The sequence below is a fragment of the Apis mellifera genome, linkage group LG1 (assembly GCF_003254395.2).
Source record: "Apis mellifera strain DH4 linkage group LG1, Amel_HAv3.1, whole genome shotgun sequence".
Classification (NCBI taxonomy): domain Eukaryota; kingdom Metazoa; phylum Arthropoda; class Insecta; order Hymenoptera; family Apidae; genus Apis; species Apis mellifera.
This window is the reverse complement of record NC_037638.1, coordinates 19,395,207-19,412,606: the sequence shown is the minus strand read 5'-3', so window position 1 is coordinate 19,412,606 and position 17,400 is coordinate 19,395,207. Positions and strand designations below refer to the sequence as shown.

General features: G+C 38.8%; 1 protein-coding gene across 23 annotated transcripts in view; it reads left to right on the top strand.

The window, feature by feature from the left end:
- Window positions 1-17,400, top strand: part of LOC410689 (ELAV-like protein 2) — a 41,959-nt gene that overhangs the window by 23,782 nt on the left and 777 nt on the right. For 6 of the 23 annotated variants that reach the window (XM_006571169.3, XM_026446340.1, XM_006571168.3 and 3 more), the window contains exons 2-9: window positions 2,212-2,447; window positions 3,647-3,750; window positions 4,515-4,668; window positions 6,630-6,668; window positions 8,064-8,367; window positions 10,996-11,037; window positions 13,278-13,280; window positions 14,373-17,400. The exon at window positions 14,373-17,400 is cut by the window's right edge and continues 777 nt beyond it. In XM_006571169.3, coding sequence (XP_006571232.1) covers window positions 2,252-2,447; window positions 3,647-3,750; window positions 4,515-4,668; window positions 6,630-6,668; window positions 8,064-8,367; window positions 10,996-11,037; window positions 13,278-13,280; window positions 14,373-14,697 — 1,167 coding nt within the window. In that variant the 5' untranslated portion in view covers window positions 2,212-2,251 and the 3' untranslated portion in view covers window positions 14,698-17,400. Of the gene's footprint in view, window positions 1-2,211; window positions 2,448-3,646; window positions 3,751-4,514; window positions 4,669-6,629; window positions 6,669-8,063; window positions 8,368-9,876; window positions 9,965-10,995; window positions 11,038-13,277; window positions 13,281-14,372 lie in introns of those variants that run through there. The other 17 variants (XM_006571171.3, XM_006571176.3, XM_006571173.3 and 14 more) reach the window with 17 other exon arrangements.

The following is a 17,400-nucleotide window of genomic DNA, read 5'->3' as shown; positions in this document are numbered from 1 at the left end:
ATTTTCGTGCCAAATTCGTTTTTCACAACGACAGATATTAATGTAACAAATTATAGATACAAAAGTAATAGATCTCCAATAGCATCATCCATCGCGAGTTAAGATTCTTCTGTAAGATTCGTCCATTTTGAGGCCGAGAGGGATATATTCTTCTTCTTCTTTAGTAATAATAATAACAATAATAATAATAATAATAATAAAAATAATAATAATAATAATTGTTACCATTGAAAACTTTTAGGGAGAAGATAGGATATGAAAGGAGGTTGATGTAAAAAAAAAAAAATTGGAATTTATAGTTGTCCATTGTCCCACGTTTCGTATCGCACGGGCCCCGGCACATTCGATGCATATAATAAAAGCTATCTATCGCGTGTAATAAAAGGTATCTCAAGAGAGGACGTGGTGGTCAGTTCGATTGGGGTGACCGCAGTCATGAAACTCGAAGGCTGCCCGTGTGGGGTGGTCCTAAGGACAGCTGATGACTACGTTGAACAACTGACGAGGAGGCGGAAAGGGGAAAAGAGAGAATTAAAATGTACACCAGTGGTAGCTCGTGCCTGCTTGATATATGTGTCGTGGCAGCTGTGTGTATAAGCCTTAACCATGAACGCTATCGGCACCCTACGGCCATCGCGTATAATTCCCCTTTCTCTCTTCTCTTTTCTTCTCCTTCTCCTATTTTGCTCGCTTTTCGTCCCTTTCGCTCGAGGCGTGCGCGACCACATACCGGGTGGTGTTTCTCGAATAAAATTATTTAATTTCTTCCACGCGTGGAATACAACATTATTAGATTAATAGATGTGCCGCGAGATATCGAAATTTAGATCCTCTTTTTTTTTTTTAATTGAAACTATCAGCAACTGCGTGAACTCCAGCTGAGAAGAAATTGGAAATTAACGATTCTCGTTGTTGCGTATATTCGATTAGAATTTATTTTTATGAGTTGGGTGATAAAAGAGAAATATCTGGGTATATATTGGAGGGGAAAGAAAAATTTGGAAAATTTTTAACGGGAATACAAAGTGGTATATAAAGTATGATCGATATTGAACACCCTGTAAACGTATCGAGCACGGTGGTTTTGCCAGAAAGGAAAAGGGAAGAGGCACGAGGGAGGCGAGCTCTTTAAACCAGAAAGAGGGGGGTCGTCGCCCCTTTAAATCCGCGTTTCTATTGGATCTTACCCTCGTTCCCTGCCAACTACCACCTCCGCCTGTTCTTTTCACGCTGTATTTTGAAAGTCATTGTCAGATTACGTCAGCATCCAGTTGCGTGAACCATGAATTTTTCGCCAACTTGTCCATAATCAAGCCACGCGTCTTGTTTGCTGCGTCCAGCTGCTTGTAATTTAATGTGTGCGAAATAGATAATGATCTTCATCGTCGTTCAAACGTAACGAAACAAAATCTTTTTGAAATTATAATAAAAAGTTGTCCAATATGGGCGGTAAATAGGTTTGAATAATTCAGGAACGTTACGAAATCTAATTAGAATATTTTGTTCTCTCTGGCAAAAACTATACTTGTTGTTGCCACGCGAATATTTATATAGATATAAGCAAAAACTGATTTTCTTTTCGAACTTGTGTTCTCTGTGAACATGTGCATCGTGTACGACGTGTTGATTAACACGTTTTTACGTCCTTCAAAACTCTGTCGACACAGTAGTTCTTGCTTGGCCCGTGTTTATACTTGTCTTGTTACTTCCTATATATTCTTCTATATATTCCCGTCGTGCGATTGTTTCGATAATTTTCAACGCGTCGTTCGCGTCGTTCGCGTCGAAGACTTGAGAATCTCTCTGATCGAAAATTTTCTTATCATTTTATAATATTTATTCCCTCGACGAAAAAAGTAATTATGAAAAGGAGTTACGAATCATTGAATCGAGAAACAGGAAATTGTATTATAACTTGAAAAAAAATATATATATTTGAAGAAAGTTGCAAAAGTTGATTGAGCGTCGCTGTTCCTTGCGTTTCCAGCAATCTCTCTTCTTTCCTTTTACAATGAACGAACAAGCGATGGGTGATCGATCGCCATCACCCATTAATGAGAAAAGATTTAGAAGGAGGAGGTATTGTCGACGTTGATCGAAAAAGAGAAAAAGAAAAAATACCGAATAGAAGACGAAATTATTCTTAACAAGACGATAGTTTAAAAAATCGTTTGTTGTATTCGTTACTGATATGACGCTTTCTTGTTTCAGATTTCGTACGTAGTTAGAAAGGACCCGGTCGAAGAGTGCAATGATGGCGAACGGAATGGACACAGTCGTACAACAAAATGGTGGATCCACCCTCGGACAGGCCTCGCAGGAAGAGTCGAAAACGAATCTCATAGTAAATTACTTGCCCCAGAGCATGACACAGGATGAGATTCGATCCCTCTTCTCGAGCATTGGCGAGGTTGAGAGTTGCAAGTTGATTCGTGATAAACTCACCGGTAAGTCGAACCCTTCACCCTTCGTCCTCTTCATTCATTATCACGGCTAGAGGCTAAACAATAATTATCACGAGCCCATAAGAATCACTCTTCGTTCTTTCGTGTTTGACCGAATAAGCGAGCGATAGCTGTCGTATTGTTGTGATAATTTTCATGGAAACCTGTTATTACAGTTAATACACGGACAGGTGTATTAGAACGAAAGAATAATTCTCTCTACACAGTTCATTTGTTTATCGATTTCTAGACGTTACCGAGGAACGGGTGTGTTTAGTCTTGGTCGAGTAGTCGGCATCGATTCGTCTGCGCCTGTTTATTTTGTATAAGCCTTATTTGAGGGGGATAGAAAGAGACGGAGAATCTTTAGAAACCAAATAGAATCTGTTAAAGATTCAACAAAGTCAGGAGAGGAAAAATGAGAAGCGAAAATGGAATAATTCGTAGACTCATCAATCTTTTATCTTTTTCTCTCCATTCTTCTCATTCTTGTCCACCGTTAAAACCCGTGAAAAATCACGCTCCATCGACGAATCTTTTCCCTCGACTTTCTATTAACTGGTTCTTGGAGACGAAGAAAGGGGAGGAGAGATAAAACGCAACGCGTTTCTTCGTCATCGATTTTTCGATTACTCGGGGATCAGCGTGGAAGATTGGGGCGGGGAGGGAAGGATTACGCAACGTTGCGTTCCCCGTCTTCTTCGTTGAGGGATTTTTTTCACTCCCCATGCCGGGTGACCATTCGTGTGCGCGTAATCCAGCGTAATTTCGGGCTGGCGTACTCGCGCCTCTGAATTCCGTGCGTTAGTGGAGAGCACGTGCGTGGACGTCGCGACGCTATTTCGAGCGTCGGAGTAGCGGGGGCGTCGTTTGGTTTGAGCCTCTGCCGCTTTATATTCGACCTCGCCGCGCGATCTCAGGGCCGTATTGCACCGTCCGCGTTTCCTGTTTTCGAAAAACACTCGCCGCTCTCGTTGTATCTGTTTACTCAATGGACGAACACGTTTCGGAGGCGTTTATCGGCATTGTGAATTTTTCTCTCTCTCTCTCGAATCTCTTTCGTCTCCCTCTCGTTTATTACCGTTTATTTGATGGAATGGAATTAGGTTTAGGAGAAGGGGATTCTTTTTTTAACTTTTTTCCTTTTTTTGTTCAAGCGCAAGATCGTTTAATTCGACGGTATTCTCTTTTTTGTGTTACAGGTCAGAGTTTAGGTTACGGTTTCGTTAACTATCACCGGCCTGAGGATGCTGAGAAGGCGATAAACACGCTCAACGGTCTTCGTCTGCAAAATAAAACGATCAAGGTTCGTTCTCCCTAGTTGGATGAACATAGTGAACTATCTATTTATAAGGATCCTTCTAGATTAGCATTTGGAAGTAAATACTGAATCGCGCGAGCGCGCGCGCACGAGCGAGCACGATATCTAGAGTTTTCACGAAAGATTCGAGTCAAAAGTTCGTAACAATCTTTAGTCAGCTATTTATACGCAAAACGCGCGATACTTTTACGAACTTAATCTTGGATTAACTTCTAGCTTTTCGTTATATATATATACTTGGATTTCTGTGCATAGTTTGAAACAAAATTGTTATGGTCGAAATATTTACAATAATTAAAAAACAAATTGACTCGAAGAAGAAAAATATCGGGAAGAAATCTTGCGAAGAGATTCCATCGTTTTTGTTTACGGGGGTCGATACGTGTTTCGAATCGGGAAGAATTTTCAGAAAATGTCTCTGAAGCGAGATTACGCACGATACGCCACACAGTGTTGCAATGATCGAAATAGATTGGCGTGAATTCAAAGACATTATCGCATCTGCTATTTATTAACTTGTACGAGAACAGTGAAAAATTCATCGTCACATTTTTATGGAGGAGGTTGCGATGTCCCCTCGAGAAAAGAAGGGAGAATCAACCACCATCTTTTAAATTGTCGTTGAAAATTGTCCACCACACGAATCGTATAAAGAAGGAAAGAAAAAGAGAAAGAGATCGAATGGGAGAAGAAAGTTGGCGCAATAATATCTCGATTATCACGTCCCTAATTAATTAATTATTATACAGGTATCGTACGCGAGACCGAGCAGCGAGGCGATCAAAGGCGCAAACTTGTACGTGAGCGGTTTGCCGAAGAACATGACGCAACAAGATCTGGAGAATCTATTCAGCCCGTACGGCAGAATCATCACGTCGCGGATACTTTGCGACAACATCACCGGTAAGTTGTTGTAAATTCCCTGAACAACTGACGAGGATCGTATCGGCCGGTAGTGTATATATATATATATATATATATGTCGCGTGCCCTGTGGAAGGCCATGGAATTGTAGGGGAAACAGCCGAAACTCTTCACTTTGTTCCGAGAGCAAAGTAGATTGGGATCGCACGAGATCAGACTCGTGCCTCTTGAGTAGAAGATCGAAAGTTAGAGAGCTTCTCTGTGTGACGATCGAGGATAGAAGAAAAAAAAAAAAAAAGAAAGAGTAGGCCATGGGGTTCTAGTCGTATTGTGGGGTGGATCGGTGCGCCTGCAATCAGAGCGAGAACGGACACGATCGTGGTGAACGAGTGACGAATAATTTGATTTAAATTTTAACCAGCTGTACTTACACACTTTTCGATGTTGGTCGATGTCGTCTCGGAGCTGCGTGATCTCGTTTACGCATCTTTTCATTCCGATCGATGTTAATTTCTTTCCTTTTATTTTCTTTTTTTTTTTTCTTTTCTCTTTCTCTCTCTCTCTCTCTCTTCTTTTTTTATCGTCCTTTTATCGTTCAACTATTTGTCTTTCCTTCTTCTACTGTCGTTAGATACTGTTGTACAATGGAACAGAGGAACACTTTGTATTCGAGATCATTCGAGAGGACACACGATCGCAAACTCTCGTTTTTGATTCCATACTTTTTTGTCTTTTTTTCGCTCGTTATTGTTTACGTTCTCAGCTTATATTTTTGTTAGCAGTGCATTCTATTTGCATCCCCAGTTTCACGCACAGCCTCATGGCCTATGCCACCCTTATATTTCTTTTATATCCATATTGGCTATTTTTGTTATTATATTCCTCCGATATATGTGTATATATACGTATATATATACATATATATATATATGTATCTTGTATCGATACATTCGGTTACCATCGTTCATCGAGTTAATGAATATTCTATTTTTTCGTTTTTTTTCTTTTCTTCTCCCTTTTTCGTAATTACTACTTTGATCGATTGACTTTTCAGAATGATTCTCCCGTTAAATGTTTACTATGATTCCATTGATTTCGTTTAATTTTTTTCTTTCTTTTTTTCGTTTTTTTTCTTTTTTTTAATACGTTGAGACATTGGTTTCAGTGTTGTTAGAGGACACGCGTCTGGAAACCTTCCTCTGTTACTTCCTTCGTTCCTGGCTTTGCTTTTATTATATTTCGGTCCACAGTGCGATCCTCGACTTCGAACGGTCAATTTTATATTTTTTCGTTTATATGTTGTTCGTTTCTTTTCCTTGCATTTTTTCAGTTTACTTCTTCGAGAGAATTGTTTGCTTCTTTGCGTTTTATTAATTGAAAAATGAAACTGAAACTTTTTTGCATACTTAAGGACAAAAAAGAAAAAGAATAAAATAGCGTAAAATTTTTTAACAGAAAAATCGCTCGCCCCTTATTCATCTCATTGCGACCAATTTTGTTTGTTTTATTATTATTATTTTTTTTTCAAACACCGTATACCAATTATTTTAATTAATTTTAAAACTGAAAAAAATGAAAATCATATGTATTGGAAACGTTATGATATATTTAATTATAAAACGAACGAATTTTTTTCTCTTTGCTAGTGTTGAATCTATTTTCAATTTATTTATTTCTTCCTCTTTTTTTTTTCCCCCGATTAATCATGAGTCGATCATGATTCAATACTTTCCGAGAAAAAAACGTTCCATTCTCTTTACTTTCTTTACACTATTTTTTTCTTTCCTATTTTCTTTCTTTCTTTCTTTTTTTCAATCGTTAATTTTTATTCTTTCTTTTGACTTATTATTATATATTCCTTGTTATATTGTTGTTATTATTATTATTATTATTATTATTATTATTACATATCCTCCCACCTAGACGAATCAGGGGCGAGCGAATCGTTTATGCTGTCAGTTGACTGTTAACGTGATATGATTTTTTCCGTTTCTGTTTAGTACGACAGTTTGTGACCGGCGGCGGAGACTATTTGCCCGGTACGTAACTCATACAACTCTTTTTTCTTTTCCCTTATTACGTCCAGTTCAAACAAAAGCAGCCGTTTTTCTCTCTTTTTTTTTTAATTTTTACCTATTTATTTATTTATTTTTTTTTCTCTTATATTTTAATTTTAATTTTTGTTCAACTCGCGAAACAAGTTAGATTGTCACCCATGTTAAATTAATATTACAATAATCAGAACAGAAACAAGAGAATTTAGAAACAAATACCATACCAATATTTTTCTTCGTGTATTATTATTAAGTTTCGCGAGTATTATATATCGACTACTTACTCGATCACAGAAAAAAAAAGAAATAAATATCGCTTTATATTTTTTTTTCTTTTTAATTTCATTATATTTTTTTTTTTCTTTTTTACTGGCTGCTTTGTTCACGTGACCGCAACAGTTACAAAACCGAACTTTTCCTCCTGAGCGCCATTTTTGTTTCTTTACGCTTTTTGTCGTTCGTTATAATTATTATTATTATTATTATTATTATCATTATTATTATTATTGTTATTATTATTATTATTATTTTGCGACCGTGCCCTCGATTCATGATACACGTCCACACACATGCAAAACACATACGCATACATACATAACAGACATACACACGTGTACACGTATAAACACACCTTTTCACCATCCCCCCCTTTTTTTAGCGCGTTTATCAAATTTCATTCAGCTTGATGGAAGAAAACATGATCGAATCACTCGAGAACACGCGCGACATCGGTGTAAAGAAACGAATCTGCGCGCACCGAGCCACTCGTTCGAATGCAATTGATTGCATTCCACACACAGAATTCGTCGTTGATCACGGGGTGGAACAAATATATACGCAAGAAGAAGAAGGTTCGTTTAGCATTCACGATCGATTTGTTAGAAATCGAGAATTGTATCGTTAATGCAAAGGCAACTTTCTTCCACGAATTGGATTTCTATTCCATTCAATATTAAAAGAATCGCAATGCGATGGATTTTGTAAAAGGATTATCTCCTTGTTATTAACGTTTTTTTTTAACTGTTCCAAGATTTTCCTACTAAATTGCACCGTTATCTTTTATATATATATAAAACATGAATCTAAATCCACGAGTGTTTTCTAACTTCCCTCACAATATAATAAAATCATCCATTTTCGTTCCACACTCGAATCCGATGTAATATATTCCTTGTTATATTAAAAAAAAAAAAAAAAAAAAAGAAGAAATAAATTGTTTACGATTTAACCGGAACATCTTGGACCATTGGAAAAGTAACTTTGCTTTGCAACCTACACCTACAAGAATCGCACGCGTAGTCACTCAACAGTCAACGAGGAATCTGGCAATGTTTCTGTCGCTTCGTTGCCCGATATATTCGATCCAACAAAATTTCACAGAGAAGATGATGATGGACCCGTTGAATAACTTGAACCGATTACCGACAGGATTGTCGAAAGGGGTCGGTTTCATAAGGTTCGACCAGCGGGTCGAGGCCGAGAGGGCGATCCAAGAATTAAACGGTACCATTCCGAAGGGCTCGTCCGAGCCGATCACCGTCAAGTTCGCCAACAATCCGAGCAACAACAACAAGGCGATACCGCCGTTGGCCTATCTGACACCGCAGGCGACCCGACGATATGGCGGCCCAATCCACCATCCGACCGGCCGCTTCAGGTACATTCCACTGTCGCCACTATCCAGGTACCTACTCGCCTCTACTCGCTCTCTACCCAAAGATCTCTCTCTCTTTCTCTCTCTCTCTGTCTCTCTCTTTCTCTTCTTCTCTTATCATTTTCTGTTTTAATCTCTTCTTTTATCTTCTTTCTTCTTTCTTTCTACTTGTTCTTTTTTTGTTTCTTCTTCTACTTGTTCCTCTTCTTTTCATTTTCGATTCAGTTTCCTTTCGATCGAGTTTCTCTTTTTTCATTTCGTTTCCTTTTTTTGAGTTTTTCGTGCAGATCGTGCGTCGATCGATCGATGATCGGTTTAAAAGTTTTCAAGGAAATTTGATTAAATTTGGTTGATAAAGGTTGGTAAGAAGAGGTATCGATCGATCGAATAGTCTGTATCGATCTTTCTTCTCTTTGTTTACGCACTCACCGGTTTGAGTACCTGAGTACACTGCAGGCTCCTCCTCTCTCTGCACCTCATCTCTGCCATATGATCTCTATTAACTACCTCATCTTCGATCATTTCTTTCTTTTTCTTTTTTTTTTTCTTTCTTTCTTTCTTTCTTTCCAGTCTCAAATTCGTCGACTCGGTGTTCATTTACGCGCGAGCATGTTTAAAGTTTCACGTATCTTTCTCCTCGAGGCATCAATTATTTTCATCGAATCGTGAAGAATGGTCGTTGTTACGATGTTTTTCGAGAATCATCGAATTTCGAGAACTAGCGAAAAATGGAAATAATTACTCTCTCGTGTAATAAAAAAAACAAATATACGTTGGAAAGAAATTGCAGTTTTCTCGAATCAAGTGTCACGCTCGAATATTCGTACATTAGATATACCTTTCGTTCGACCGTGTGGAATCGATGTTTCGATATCAATATTTCAACATGCCGTATGCATGTATCAAAGGTTTAATCCAATCGAGATCCACGATGAATCATCGATATACGTTTAAAAAGGTAAACGTTCGGTAATAATTCGACCTTTCTTCGACGTATCTTCATCAATTTAATCATCAAATTTATTTCTTTGATTTTCTTTCGATATTCTTTTTTTTTTTTTATCTTTTATTTTATCTTTTACTCTCCATCCCTTCAAAGTTCACCCGTCCGAAATCTCCCTTTCCCGATCAACGAGTGGTACAAGGTGGTCTCTAAAAAGTATAATTACTAATTACTTAGATATAAGCCGAATATATAATTTAATAAACACACGAAAAGAGTCGCATTTAATCGCGCGTGCAAAACGCAGAAGACTGATCCTTGACCACTCTGGAAACATGGAGGAGCAAGGCACATACAAACGTTCTGTTATTTCTGTAAGTTTTCTTGTCTTTTTTTTTTGTCTTCGCGATCCACGGTAAGCTGGCTCGTCGATATATGATTTTACACACACACACACACACACACACACATTCTCTCTCTTTTTTTTTCTCTCTCTCTCTTTTTTTTTTTCTAGCACGAATGACGTATATGATTTGAATTGAATAATTACATGTGAACACATGAAAATTTGTTGTTGAATAATTTTTCATTCGTAGAAATCGGGAGGACGGAATTTCTGGTCCTCGGAAACATTACCGTGGATGCGAGGCTGACGACGAATTCGATTAAAGTTGGAGTTGAGAAACGTCGATAGCGAATATTATTAGAAATACGTATACATATATATATATATAAAATAATAAATCTCGTCTCTCGTCTTCGTTCCGCGCTTCTGTGCCTCTGTAAAAAAAAAAAGACGCGTGTAAAGAGAAAGAAAGAAAGAAAGAAAAAAAAAAAAGATTATTCCAAGACACGATACAAACGAACGAAGATGACGATTATTAAAATTTTTTTCCCTTGTGTCTTTTTCAAACAATTATTTGACAACAACCCGGATTGTTGTTGTTGTTGTAAGCAATACTTCAGGTCCGTCTGTATGTCCATGTCAGTCGAACGCGAGAAAAATTGAGAAACTCGTGAGACTCGTTTTTTTTTTTTTCGATCGTTTTTCGATCGTTCGAATCGAATACGTAGATTCGACGATTCGAATATATATATATATAAAGTAGTCTCAATTAAAAAAAGAGAAAGTTAAAAAAAAAAAAAGAGATATAGTAGATTGATAATACGCTTCGCTTTTTCGCTTGCCTCTATTCCGTATTTTTTCATTTCCTTTCGAATCGATATCGCGTCGCCGCAACCTTGGACTTTATACGCTTCCTCGTCTCTCCTTTCCTTTTGAGAAAAAAAAAAAAAGAAAAGAAAAGAAAAGAAAAACGAAAAGGAAGAAATTTCCCTAGAATTTTCCATTTTCTATCTTTCTCGTTCGAATTTTTTTAACCACTTTTTGTCTCTCTCTTTCTCTCTCTCTCTCTCTCTTTCTCTCTCTTTTCTTTTTTCTTCTTTATTTTCATTTATTCTTTTCGTTCTTGTATCTATCTATTTCTGCCCTTCTGTCTATTGCGTTATCCATGGTGAGAAAAGAAAACGGAGAGGCACCATAGATGGTAGTTCCGTGAGAGAAAAAAGAAAGAAAGAAAAAAAAAATGAAATGAAATAAAATAAAATAAAATAAAACGGAAGCACAAGGAAGCGACTGACTCTTATCCCGATTTTATTGGCTCGTTCCCGGAGTATCTCTCTTCTTACGTTGTTCTTTTTGTGTTTTGTTTTAGCACTGGCAAGGCCATGCTTGCCATTAACAAAGGCTTACAGAGGTCAGTATTTTTTTCGTTACTACCACTACGTTCCCTCCCGGTTTTTCATTTTTTCGATGATTGATTTCTTGATTCTTGCGTGGCTTCGTTCTCTTACTTTCCACACACGCTCCGCGTTAAAAATTTCATATGATGTGATCTTTTTTTCTTTTTTTTTTTTTCTAATTCGAACCAAGATTTTCTCCATCTTATTTTTTTTCTCTTTCTTCCCTTCTTTTTTTTTTCTTTTTTTTTTTCCCTCCCCGTAAATTATACATGCTCGAAATTCATATACATTTTTTAATCGCGATATCCATTATTTGTTGATCGAAATATCTTATTGTAAATGGAAATATAATGATCGAAATTTATTTTTTTCTTTTTTCGACGACAATACTCTCTGAATATGAAATTTTTAAGGCCTTTCTCTCGTTCCCCCCTCGACTCACACTATTCTACTTTCTCTTCTCTTCTTTGCCTTCTTCGTTGCCTTTCGTTTCGTTTTAATTGTCATCCTTCGAACGCTTCTCTATCCACAAAAAAACGTCACAAAGCATATCTTACCGCTTTCATTCGAGAATGCGAATCGATTCGGGTTTGCAATTTCACGATTCATAATTTTTTCACAATTTCCTTTGGTGTATTATACTACTCGGAAAGAGAAAAAGAAAGAACCGAAAAACATGCCTCTACTCTCTTTTTTCGATTTACCTCGTTTCTTTTTTTTCTAATCATCTCTACGTTCTATACGAAGATTTTTAAAAAAAAAAAATTTTGTTCTCAGTTTCGCGAGTATAATATACATATGTTTCAAGTTTATATGTGTTCCATTCTCTGATTTTTATTCGATATTTCAAGTAGAATTTTCTTTTTTCTTTCAAAACCTGTTAGCTTTCAAGCTTCTGAATAATATCCTGACTAAGAGAGTAATATAGTCAAACGTGTACGGACTGTACAGACGGATTTCGACCGATTTTTCAATCGTTGTCGAAAGAAGAATGAAAAATCGTGGAATTAAAATTCATTCTCGCGAAACTACAGAAACGTCTCGTTGCCTAAGAGAGAGAAAAAAAAATAAAAAAAAAAAAAGAATTTAAAAAAAAAGGAGAAATAGAAAAAAATTGCAAATAGAGACTCGAATCAACGTTCCTCGACAGGCTCGCATTTTCTTCTCCTTCTTCACTATTTCTTTTCTTTGATTCTTTGCCTTCATCGGTCGTGTTCGACTCAAAAAAGACTGTGCACCTGCGATTTCTTGGTCTCTCCGCCGACGATCAAAAAATTAAAAGAGGATTATTATCGTTTGATTGATTTGAATATGTAACGTATAACGGGAGAAAGGACACAAAGGATCGAGCGACACAATGGTCCAGAGAATCTAAGTATCAGAGTAGCGATATTTATTGAAAGATCGTCCGTTAGATTGTTGGTGTTGAGCTGGGAAACAACGTTAGGTGCACGATCTCTGAAAAAGCAATCACGTGAATTCACGTGAACCATAGATATACATACATATATATATACATATATAGATATATGTATTTTTGTTGGCACACACCAATGCAAGAGAATCGCACTTGATTATCGTTAGAGAACAATGCACCGATGTGTCGACTTTCGTTTAATTGAAACGATCGATCGACCTATAACAAATAAATTTTTCGTTTCTTTCGATGTTTCAATCAATGGTATACCGGTTTTAGATTCCGATTCCGAGAAATTAGATATATTTCCGATCGAACGTTTCTACAAATATATAAAGTTAACTTAAACGATAGTCGAACGAGTGTATATATATATATACACACATACATGTATATACATATATATACATATACATATCGGATAGTTAAACGAAACACGTGGATTCTTCTTTCACGAGAGAACGCCTCGCTTCTATTAAACAACTTGAATCTTTAACTCGATCATTCCGTTTCTTTATCAAATATATATATATTTCGATGAACGATAATAATTAATAAAAAGAGAGAAAGAAAGAAAAGGAAAGAGGATGAAAATAGAACGAAGAGATGAATCGAGTTTATGGTTCGTTCGAGGGTTCGTTCGTGAAAGAAAAAAACCACAGCCCCAACTATCGAAGACGCGTTGTACATACGCGTGCGTATAAAAAAAGAAAGAAAAAAAAGACGCGATTCCTAACGAGCGTTCGTAACGAATGCGTGCGTAATTACTGTCACCTCGGCCCTATAATGAATACTCACTGAGATGTGCCCTGTTTTAACGCGGCTTGTGACGTCAAGTAGGTACGTAGATTACATTTTTACATCTCTGTAAATATAATCCCACCTCGTGTCTTTCCCTTTTTTCTCTCTTTTCTTTTTTCCCCTCGCATTCGCACCAAATAAATTTCAGCATGCCGATTTAACGATGCATGCGATTAAATCCCCGATTATTATTCATTTACGATTCTCTCTCTCTCTCTCTCTCCTCCTTTCCCCCTTTTTTCTTTCGTCCATTGCGCCGTTCTTCGTTTTTTTTAATTAATAAAAAATTGAAGGAATTTCAAGTCGAGTAGTTTAGCGTCGAGCCGCGCCTAATTCGTTTAGAACGCTTTTAGCGTAGAATTGCATGCAGTCTTGCGCAACGATTACTTCTCCCAAGAGTCTTCTTGTCGATGTTAATTTCAACGAAACGAATTTCTTTTTTTTTTTTTCTTTTTTTCCCGCGATAATTAATCTCGTTCGATTAACACACGGTCTGTTTGTGTCTCATTTCTTTTTTTCACCGAACTTGAAGCACGATTTAACGATTATTTTTTTCTTTTTTTTTTTATAATGTGAGTGACTTTATATGGTACGATGTTTGCACGACTTTGATATGATATTTTTCTTTTTTTTTTTTTTTACAATAATAGGATCAAAGGGACGTATTGCGAAGGAAAATCTTTCGATCGAATTTCGCATTTATTCGAGTTTTTAAAAAGTATTTTCATAAACTGTACACGATCAATCGATACAATCATCGAATACAAACAAGATTTCGTCTATTATTTCTTTTTTTTTTTTTTAATACAGTAACAAATTATCGCAAATTGAATAGCGGCGTTCACATACGAAGAAATTCTTTTGTAAATCGATCGAGAATATAGGGGAAGGTTAGACAAATTCGCGCGAAATCGACAAGTTGGAATAATTTCTTCAACTTGGCCAATTTCGTTTCGAATCGACGAAACGCTACCCCTTACGCAGAACGTTTTTCCTTGCCTTGTGTCGCGACCGCGTGGGAGGCGATAATACCACGACCCATCGGCGAAAAGCACGTGCGCGAAGGAAAAAAATTTGCTCTCCGAACCCGGGTGTAACGTTTTCACGAGCGACGGAATCGAACTGTTTCAGGTACAGCCCGCTGGCAGGCGATCTATTGGCAAACTCGATGCTACCCGGGAACGCGATGAATGGTTCCGGCTGGTGTATCTTCGTGTATAATCTCGCCCCAGAGACCGAGGAGAACGTGCTGTGGCAGTTGTTCGGTCCGTTCGGCGCCGTCCAATCGGTCAAAGTGATCCGCGACCTGCAGACGAACAAGTGCAAAGGCTTCGGTTTCGTGACGATGACCAACTATGACGAGGCGGTGGTCGCCATCCAGAGCTTGAACGGTTACACGCTCGGTAACCGGGTTCTCCAAGTGAGCTTCAAGACGAACAAGAGCAAGGCGGCGTAGGACGACAAGCAACAGCAGCAACAGCATCACCACGATCACCACCACCACTACGACCACCACCACCATCATCGGGCAGCGGGAACAACGGCAGCAGCGGCGGCGGCGGCAGTAGCGGCGGCAGCCACGCCGGCTGTGGCGGCAGCCGCGGCCACGATCGGTCAGGCGACCGCTACAAAGGCCATCCTCGGCCCAACGACCGCGGCAGCCGCGGTGGTCGCCGCCACAGCGACCGCCGCCGCTGCGGCCGCGGCTGCGGCCGCGGCCCTGGTCACGCCCGCGACCGTCCAAGCGCTCGCGACTGCCTATGCTTCCACTAAGAAGATCGACCACCACCACCACCATCTCCCCATCGATTCCGTGATCAACATCCTGAACAGTCGTGATCGCCGAGAGAACCATCGTAACCATCACCACCACCACCACCACCATCACCACCATCACCACCATCATCACCATCACCATCACCACCACCACCATCGCCATAATTATCATCGACAGTCACATAACCAGTATCATCCGTTGAAAGGTTACAACTCAATGTCCGGCTATGAAATGATAATTAGGGGTACGACGAAGAGATGTCGTTGGGGCGGCAGATACGATTACGAGAACCACGATGACGAATACAATTCCGACTAAAAATGAAACAAATGAAATAAATGGATGCTGAGAGCTCCCTGGAGAAAACTCGGTCGAGAGAGGGAAGGGAGGGGGGATATTAAAAAAAATAAAAGATAAAAAAATAAAAAAAAAAGAAGGAGGAGGAGGGAAGAATGGAGGCGAGTGAGAGGTAGAGGAGAGGGGAGGATGATAAGAGATACTCGTGCGCGTGTGGTGCGTGTATACGTGCGTCTGTAAAGGGTGTGCGATGCGTGTGTAGTAGGTGCGCGTGGCTGAGCGGGGGAGGGACGGCGGAGGGACGAGGAGGAAGAGGTGGCGAGGACGGAGAGAGGTAGGTCGTTCGATTTACCTGTAATAACTGTACTACGAGGGGCGAGAGGTGGATCGAAAGGGGAAGAGAGAGGAGAAGTCTTGCTTTTTTTCTTTCTTTCTTTCTTTCCTTCCTTCCTTCGCTTTACTTTTACCCTCTCTCCTCATCTCTGCTCGCTTCTTTCCCCTCCCCTTCCCCCCCCCCCGCTATCGTCGTCCGTGATAACGCGAGATCCCGTCTTGTTTCTCTTCTCTTTTCGAGGACATTTCGTATCGCTCAATCCCTGGAAATTACAATAATGAAATAATGTAATGAAGAGAGAGGGAGAGGAAGGAATGTTGTTCTTCTTCTCCGTGGCCGATAAAACGTGGCTCGTGCGACCGCTGCGAATATTGTACATACGTTTTGCCGATTTATGTATTATGTACGCGAGTGCACGAGCCACGCGAATTGGCGAACAATTTTTCCGATTCTGAGGGGAAAAAGAGTGAAATCTCCGCGAGAATCAACGGGACGAATTGAATTGAAACGAAGGGAGAGGGGCGTCTCCTCTCCGCTCGATCGCAAAAAGTCGCAACGACTTGATGCCGCGAGATTGATGTGAAATTTGAGAAAAGGCAGGACCTGATGGAATTTTTTTTTTTTTCTCTAAAATCTCGAGAAGGAACGAAGGGAGAGAGAGAGAGAGAACACGACGGTATCTCGCGTTTTCCTTAATTAGATTGGCTTATTTATATCGATCACTTCGATGGAAAGGATTAAGAGAGAGAGAGAGAGACACACACACACACGGAGAACGAAAAAGAAAAAAAAGAAAAAGAGTGCGTAATAGTAGGTGGTTGTAGGGGAATGGTGTTGTAGAGAGGAGGGATGAATGAACGGATAGAGAATAGAGTGACATGGCGGGGACGATGGAGACGTCGTTGCGAGCGAGGACGGGACGGGGACGATCGATAGATCGATCGAAGTAACGACAAGGGACGACAAGTAGAGCTCTCTGGTGTATAAGGATATAAGAGAAATGGGAATTATCGATAGTCGGGAAAAAAGAGAGAAAAAAAAGAAAAAGGAAAAAAAAAAGATCAACTATTGAAACTAGCACGTATATCGGAATACTCTCTACCGTTGCACGATTTTCGATGAACAAGCGCGAAAGAGAGCGACGAGGAGAGCTCGGTTAAAAACTAGTTGTTAAATTGCGAGCGATTATTCTTTTTTCCCCTTTTTCTTTTTCCTGTCCAACCAGTGAGACTTAAACGTACTTAAAGGAAGCTAAACTTTCTTAATATGTAGTTGAATTAAGGACGAGCGATCGTCCGGACAAGTATCGAAAGACGAAGTATAATAATTATTATTATTATTATTATTATTATTATCTATTTAAGAAGATATTTTAGGGCTTACGTGCTATAATATATTATTGCAATGCGATGTCGCGACAGAACTAAAAGCTCGAAACGTTATAACAGTGACCCGAGGGATTACGTCACGTTTCGTTGTAACGCAGCAAACGCGTTGTACTTAATTTTCTTTTTTTGCTAGTCACACAAGCTCTTATATACTTCTCTGTCGATTGCCCAAAGAATATCCGACTTTTTTTTTTTTTTTCTTTTTTTTTCGTTTTATCATTATTTTTTTTCTCTCTCCTTTTCTTTTTTTTTTTTTTGCCTTATTTTCTCTTTTCTTTTCTTTTTTTTCCTTTTTTTTTTTTTTTTTTGTTTGTTCCTTTTGCCTTTTTCTCTTTCTTTACGTATAGTTGATATGTACGTATG